Below are 7641 nucleotides of genomic sequence, written 5' to 3' on the forward strand. Positions count from 1 at the left end.
AGAGGCAGAGATAACCACGGGCGTCGGGCTCATGAAATTAAATGAACCAACTGTCTGAGGGCCGAGGGGGTTGGCGCAACGTTGAATGGGGCAAGGGCTAGTAGGCCCCGTCACTCTCCATTTCACGAATTTATTATGCTATAATACCATATGTCATCCGAAAGCAACGGAAACAAGCCTATAGTGGTGGTACCTGAGAAAAAAAAGGGTAAGAACTTCGGCTCTCGACCGAACCAAGCAATAGAGTGAAGTACTCCTCCTGTTGTTTTCTCAAAAACAAAACAACTGCGCACTTGACTGTCGGTGCACCCGGAGCGATACCTATCTCATGTGGATGCGGTAGTCAGCAAAACTTGCACTTGATTTCTTCTTCTCTTGGGGTGATAATGAGATGGATGGGCATCCTGGCTGCTGAGTAAAAATGGCCTTATTGCAGTTGTTAGAGAAGACAGCAATTGCCTTACGCCAGTACTTTGCTATTGGCCTGGACAACTAGCTAATTAAACATCCAATTCAACGTGAAGGCACTCAATATAAATATGGCTAGACTTTACCGAAACACCAGCTTACGCTAATACTTTAATTTAACGGAAGGTACTTGACTCTCAGTATTCGCATTAATGTCCGTCATGGTGCCACCTATCTCATTCTCGCTTTGTTTGGGCCTGTTTTCTGTTTTTTTTTTTATTTAAAATTTAGTCGGTAGATAGTTTAATATATTTAATGAAAATATAAAGTGCTTCTAGTTCCAAACTTGGTAACGGTCACCCATGCCATGCATCGTTTAGCTGTGCAGTTGGAAGGATTCGCGTGTCGGATGCCATTAACACTGTTCTAATATTACTGCCCATGGTTGAACTGATTCGACCAAAATAGTTGGCCCCCATTTTCTCAAAAAATGCCAACTTGACCATAGGAAAAGTTGAAACGTACCCGAGACCATTTCCCGCGGGTATTCGTCATTGGAGTCTACGCGCAAATTGACCATAGGAAAACTTTTTTATTATTGCCATTTACAATCTCAACTCAATTTCTTTGAAATCCATTGTGAAACAAACCTTTCTCTTTCTCCATCATTCATTTATTTACGAAAAAAAAAAAGCGTACTCTTTTTCTGCGGACTGTTGTTTGTCTACTTTGGTCAGTGGAATGATACAAGACGCACTCAATTACGTTAAAAAGTACTCGGACACAACTGAAACTAAGTCAAACAAAAAGGTTTTATAGGTAAAAACTATAAGTAATCGTGACCTTGCAACAAGACAAACCAGCCGAAAAGCACTAGATCCGTGCTGAAATTACAGGCTTCTTAACAGGTTATTTATCACACGTGTGACACACGAAAGTGTATTGGTTATGGCTAGCTCTCTTATATTGCAGCTACAACTGTGCATGGTGTATTAAATGTAACATTCTTAAAAGAGAACTCTGTACGAAGAAGTAGTTTTCACATTGCTTATGTCTCAAGATGGCGAGAGAATGTGGTCGTTAGGCCTCAAATTGCAGAACTCTTAAATTCTTAATTTACAAGATGCGAAGCCTGGATCTCTTGGATGCTTAGTCATGGCTAATAAAAAGTGTTGGTGCATATCGGTGTGTAGAGAGAGCAGTTTGATCTCCGTCGCCTTTCAAGAAAAAAGCACTCCAGGACAGGACAAGAACAGGTGTCCCCTTCGACAGAGAAAAAGTAAGATGCAGCAAGCCTATAGTCGTCGGTGGTAGACATACTTGGTCCCATTGACTAACCTGTCAGTCGCCGGTGCATTATGGATGCACCACTGACCACACTCCAAGACTCGCGCCGCCTTTGAACACTGCGGCCCCTAGGAAGCCTACTGTTGGAAATCGGGACACCTCAATATCAATCAATAGTTCAGGACGTCCAATCTTTCTTTCGCAGTCTGAGAAACAGCCGAATCTACAATGCATGATCAGAATCCGGGATGGGTACAAAGATCCGCGGAGTGATCGAATTTCCAATACCAAATCCTCTTCCCATAACAAAACGAAATAAGTGAACCAAAGTACAAAGAAATTAAATCTTTATCAATTTTATTGTAAACTTGATCACTTCAGTAGTAGCAATTCTATCTCCCGAGTTTAAAAATAACTTTACACTATGCAATAGCAGCCTCTGTATGGGCTTCAAAACAAAAAGGAAAAAAATTACCTGAACATCGACCGAAAGAAAAAAAAAATAAAACTTCGTATACTGACTCGCATTTGATTTATTACCTCAACAAATTTTGTAGTAGACCAGCTTGTAGGCACAATCTCACAGTATAAACTCCACTTCCTCCTCCTTACTCCCACAAGTAATTGTCTTCCTCTCAACTTTCTGTAGATTTATGTACAGGATTGATTGTCTGCAGACCAACTCACCATGTCTTATTTGCCCATCATTACTAGTTTGGCATAGAGGAGCTCATTCCACGTTTCAGGAAGCCCAGGCAGACACCAGTGACTACAATCTTGGAATCTCTCCGGCGCTCTCCTCTCCTCATCGGTCAGGTTTGGCTTACTGTAGATGGAAGGGTGCGCATCCTTCCTGTAATCAGTCATTCTGGTGATGTTCAAGTATGAGATTGGTGTCTTCATCCCATTGAGCACAGATTCTAGCACTTTCATTTTAGGTGGGTATGAAGAGAGATAAGCGTCCTTTGTAATGGGTTCTGTTTCATTATCACACTGGCCACCAGAATTCCATTGCCCACCACTGGGAAAGAGGAAGCGAATAGAATTGTTATAAACTCAAAAATATCAAGCAAAAAGAAACTCAAAATTGCAGAACTAAATGGAAACATGTGTGTGAACTATGATTACCTGAAGTGTGAAGATGAATACCCCCTGAAGAAAACAAGTGTCTTCTTTGGGTCCACATTTGCATCCACCCACTTAGCCCAAGTCTTCAAAGCCTTCCTGTAAGCCTCATGAACATCCAGGTCGCTGTAAACATGGTTTCCTTCCTGGTAGTAATCCTTCCTGCCATATTCCCCATGTGCAAGAACCAATAGTTAGCAACAGAAACATAAAAGTATAAAACGAATTTCTTGACATCTTTAAGAATCTGTGCATCTTTCACGAATGCAAAGTCCATCATTTTCCCTGCTCCTGTTGAAACTTGAAGGTTTTTCCCACACATAGAAGCGAAGCTGAACGCTAACACTGAACCTACTCATAGCGTGCTTGGTTCTTTAAAGACCCAAATATTGTTTCCATATAGTCAACACTATAATTAGAACTTCTATTAAATTGATAGAATAATAAAAGAGACCCTCAACTATATGAATCAGAAGATGAATTTGGAGTTCTATAGAGCATTTATATAGTTATTTACCCTTTCGATGTCTTCTCATGAGTCCACCAGTGACCAGTGTTGAACACCAAGATGTCAGCATTCTTATATTTCGATGAAGACTTCTCTATGAGGTCAAGCCTCAATGTCTCTTTGGTAGTCCCATTTGGTTCTGGAGTCTCCCATTCCTGAACTAAAAATGGTGATCTGAAGAACTCCACAGAGCAACCATAGTCCTAAACAACCGCCAACAAAAAAGAGACCAAACAATGACGCATCAGAAAACTAACATCAAGGGAAGAAGAAAAAGAGTCTAACCAACCATGAAAAGAATTTCAGCAACAGCAAACGACGGCAAAAAGAAGAAGAATTATCCTTTCATTCAACATTTTATCACTTACAGGAAATTTGATAGCATATGATCCTTCAGTTTTGAATTCCCGCCTGCCCGATACCTCGAACACCCTTTTTTTATCCTTGACATAGTTTCTTAGAGTACAAACCAACGACTCCCACATGTTTCTGTTGAGCGAATCGCCAATAAAAACCAGGCGCTTCCCTCTCAATCTCTGCAACATATCTCCAGGATTCAATCTGCAGAAACCCATCCAAGTTTCATAAAAATCAAGAGGAGCCAATTTGCAGTTTCCACACTTAGATTCAGAGTGAAGCAAAGTGAACAACAGTTAAAAGATCACACTCCACATAAAAGAGAGAACTCAGTTTCTCATAGTGGCCTTTTACCTTGGGATGTTGCAGTTCTTAGGCTGCCACCTCCATTTTTCGTACTGCCGATCTGGCCGGCCGTTGAGGTAGCAATCGAAGGACTCGTCGATGAATGGACAAGATCCTGGAGGGTACAGAGGGTGAGAATCATCCTTCACCCATCTTCCGTCGAATATGTCGCATTCTGCCAAAGGTTGCGCCGGCATCCCGCTGCTTTTCTCAGTAGGTTTGCCGTTTCCGATCAGTTTTTCGACGAGATTCGCGGGGGCATTGCTTGGATCCTTCTTCACCGGCGTCGCTGTCACGGGGGAGGAAGTGTTTGCTGGAACTGTAGTGTGTTTCGCTGGAGGCACTGCTGGAGGACTGGATTCCTTAACCTTGCCGTCAGAAACCGGTTTTTCCTCCACTGACTTGTTCCAGCTTCCCAGGGAACTTATGTTGGGTTGAAGGACAGCACCGGAAGTGACGATATTTGTAAGGTTTACACCCTTCTTCTCCTGCCTCACGACCGGGGGGCTCGAAACTTCCCCTTTTGTGGACGGACTACTGCCTCGGCCAGAAGCAAGCGAGACGTTTTGAGGCCCATTGCTTGGTGGTGGAGGCAGACGTAGATTATGATCCACTTGCAGCGTCTTGTTGCTGGAAACAGTGTTGTTCTTGACCGGATTTACAACCAAAGAGGCGGAATCCGCCGGTGACTTGGCCGGACGGTCGCCTTTCCCCGACGAAACCGAACTATTTCCTGCCCCATTACGAGTATCAGGAGATACAGAGCGATCTTTAACAGCCTGAATCGTCGTGTTGCCAGAACCATCACCCTTTCGCACCGGACTCACCACTGAAGGAAGAGGAGGTGGAGAGGCAGAAGGGTCCTTTCGAGTCTTGCTTGTCTTGTTGCTCGAAACATCACCATTTTTCACCTGAGGAGGAGGCTGCAGTGCGGAACCAGTGGAGGGAACCGAAACACTTCGACTAGGACTCGGGAAAGTTTCTTCCTTCTCCGGTGCATCAAGATTTGCAGATGAGGGATTTGAAACAGGGAATATGTAGGAAAATATAGAAGAGAAGGTCAAAGAATAGGAAGAAGAGGAGGATGTGGAAGAAGAAGAAATGGGAGGGTTCGTTCTGAAGGATAAGAAGTTAGAGAACCAGACGGAAGAGTTCACAGAAGGGCCAAGGGCGAGGAAGCCAGTACAGAGGATGAAAGCAACCATGAAGCCGTAAGCAAACACCATGGTTCTCCTGGTTTTGAGGAAAGAAGGGAAGCCCTTGGCGTCTATGAGATGCTTCGGCGAGGGAGGCTTCTTTCCTCCTTCCATGGCGGAAGACGAAAGAAAGGCAAGGAACAAGAAAGACGAAGAAAAGGAAGAAGGGGGAGGAGCAGTCGGTAAGAAGGGCTCCCCCACGTTTAATACGCAGCACGGAAGCAGAAAGAGAAAAGGAGAGTGCAGAGGAGGAAGAAGGCACTCTGGTCTGGTGTGGTGTGAGTCCTTTTTACTGAAATGCCCTTCGCCGGAAGACGGAAACACACTCACCGGAAAATGTTCAGTTAAAAAAACCACCTTGCCTGTCTCGGGTTCGGAACAACCCGATGCCATACGCCTCACACGGACACGATGGTGACACGTTCACGTGGAAACTAACTTTTATTTATTTATTTAGTTATTGTGTCTCGTGGCGAAGCAGTAAAAAGTAAAAAAAAAAAAAAAAACAACAAAAAATCCATCATAAATTTTACCATGACGAGACACCGGTGAGCACAAAATCTATCTGGCAACTTCTCCGAAGTTTCTTTTATTTTTTCTTATCGTTAGGTTTCAGGCAGACGGTGGAGGGATATGGGCAGTGTTATGAGGCAACAAAGTGCGTCTTCACCTTCATGGATGCTGCCAACTTTCGTCCAATTAAACCAATCTTTCTCATTACTTGTACCTTTCTTGAGTTATTGTTGCCACCCTTCTGTTAGTGAGAGTGAGGGCATTTGATCTACTGAGAATCATAGAATTTTAAAATATTCATTTTCTTTAAATTCAAATTATTAAAAAAAACTGAGTATTTTGTTTTCAGTACTAAAAAATTGAAACTTAAAAATTTGGTTCCACTCCAATTTAAAAATGAATTAAGCTTTTAGAATTTGCATTCTTGAATCAGAATTCCAAACCATCAAACATTTCCATAAATTTCAAACACCCCAAGGAGAATAAATAGTTGGGGTTTAAGCGAGGCATTCTACTCAAATTAAGATGGGTTGTTTCCCAATTAGTGGCAAGTTTTGGAAAAGTGAAAAGGAGATATTGTCAAATATTCTGAGAGAAAGGGAAAAGGAGAAAAAAAATTGGTTTAAAACCTAATGAATCGACCAACATAGCAGCTCTTTCCTTTTATTTCTCTCTCAAAAAGGAAAAAAGAAAGTCACTCTGAATCGAACATTCTTTTGCGGGATAAATCAACAAAAATGATGAAAGAAAATAAAAAAGATGCCGATCTGGTACTTGTTGGGCTTTGATCTTTATCGGCAGCGATTGAGAAGGGGACACCAATAAATAAATAAATGCGGGTGGATGGACGCGGCGCGGGAGGAAGAGAAGAAGCATTCTACTCTCTTCCGTTACTTTTTCAATTTTAACTCTTCCTCCCATCCACTTGTAAGGGGCATTTAAATATAGGAGACCAATTGATTTGAGAGTGTTTAGACTCTCCTCCTTTTTCCATCCTCCCAAACACGAGACTTTGATCATCAATTGATGATCCCCAAATCCCCATTTTCAGATAGTGATACTGTTTGTAACGTGGGTCTCACATAAAAGGGATTTAGAAATGATCGACGACCACCAAAAATACTTTTAGGAGTATTTGATCACTCTACTCTGGATTTGAAATTCAATAATGATTTGATATAGATTTAATTTGACATGTTTTTATTGATGTGACAAATATTCATGACAAAATTCATAATTCACCAGATCTTAAGTGAGACGTAAAGATCTTTACTTTACTTATTTGTATGGAGAAAATGCAGGTTTGAAACTAATTCATGGTTCTCGGATCCCAAATCTGAAACTAAAACTATTAGGGGGGCAACATTGGAGGTTCCATTAAAGTCAGGGCCCTTCTTGCCATCTCATTTATGAGGTTTAATCTTAATACTTTTGTTTATACAGTATTGAAATCCAATGTTTGTTTATTTCATGAGTCACATGTAAAAGGGATTCAACATCAGTCTTAGCTAGCAAGAAGTTAAGGGAAAGAGGAACCACAAAGTCACGGAACCGTCTCCCATCAGACTTATTTGTATGGAGAAACAGAGAGAGAGAGAGAGAGAGAGAGAGAAAAAAAAGATGAAGGAATAATTGAGAGGAGCTTGAGGTCACGTGCCGGTGAACTGTGGAGAGGAGGGCCATCGAGGATCGGTACGCTGCGGTGCGCTCCTACCTTATGACTGTCGGTGGGGCTTTCTATATAATGAAGGTCCGAGGGGTCAACGGACATTCCGCACGGCCGTACCACAAAGTCACGGAACCGTCTCCTACCTGTTAAAACGCGGAGTCCAATTTCGTCCTTTCCTTCAAAAGAATTTTGAAGAAGAAGTTCTTTTTCTTTCCTCTTCTCTCTCACCTCCC

The 7641-nt window shown here is 42.2% G+C and overlaps 1 protein-coding gene across 1 annotated transcript; it reads right to left on the reverse strand.

The window, feature by feature from the left end:
• Nucleotides 1-2025: 2025 nt before the first annotated feature.
• LOC116262746 (protein trichome birefringence-like) lies at nt 2026-5455 on the reverse strand. Its single transcript, XM_031642236.2, has 5 exons — nt 4040-5455; nt 3697-3889; nt 3338-3531; nt 2824-2982; nt 2026-2716 (listed from the first exon to the last, which is right to left on the reverse strand). The coding sequence occupies exons 1-5, from the start codon at nt 5338-5340 to the stop codon at nt 2389-2391; spliced, it is 2175 nt and encodes a 724-aa protein (XP_031498096.1). The 5' UTR covers nt 5341-5455; the 3' UTR covers nt 2026-2388.
• Nucleotides 5456-7641: the final 2186 nt, after the last annotated feature.

This window comes from Nymphaea colorata, chromosome 10 (assembly GCF_008831285.2).
Source record: "Nymphaea colorata isolate Beijing-Zhang1983 chromosome 10, ASM883128v2, whole genome shotgun sequence".
NCBI classification, from domain to species: domain Eukaryota; kingdom Viridiplantae; phylum Streptophyta; class Magnoliopsida; order Nymphaeales; family Nymphaeaceae; genus Nymphaea; species Nymphaea colorata.

Excerpts from the sequence above, each read along its gene's own strand:
- LOC116262746 (XM_031642236.2), bottom strand. The coding sequence starts at position 5,340 with ATGGAAGGAGGAAAGAAGCCTCCCTCGCCGAAGCATCTCATAGACGCC. Across the intron at positions 3,890-4,039 it reads AAGAACTGCAACATCCCAAG|ATTGAATCCTGGAGATATGT; the intron begins GTAAAAGGCCAC and ends GGGTTTCTGCAG. Across the intron at positions 2,717-2,823 it reads TATTCATCTTCACACTTCAG|TGGTGGGCAATGGAATTCTG; the intron begins GTAATCATAGTT and ends CCTCTTTCCCAG.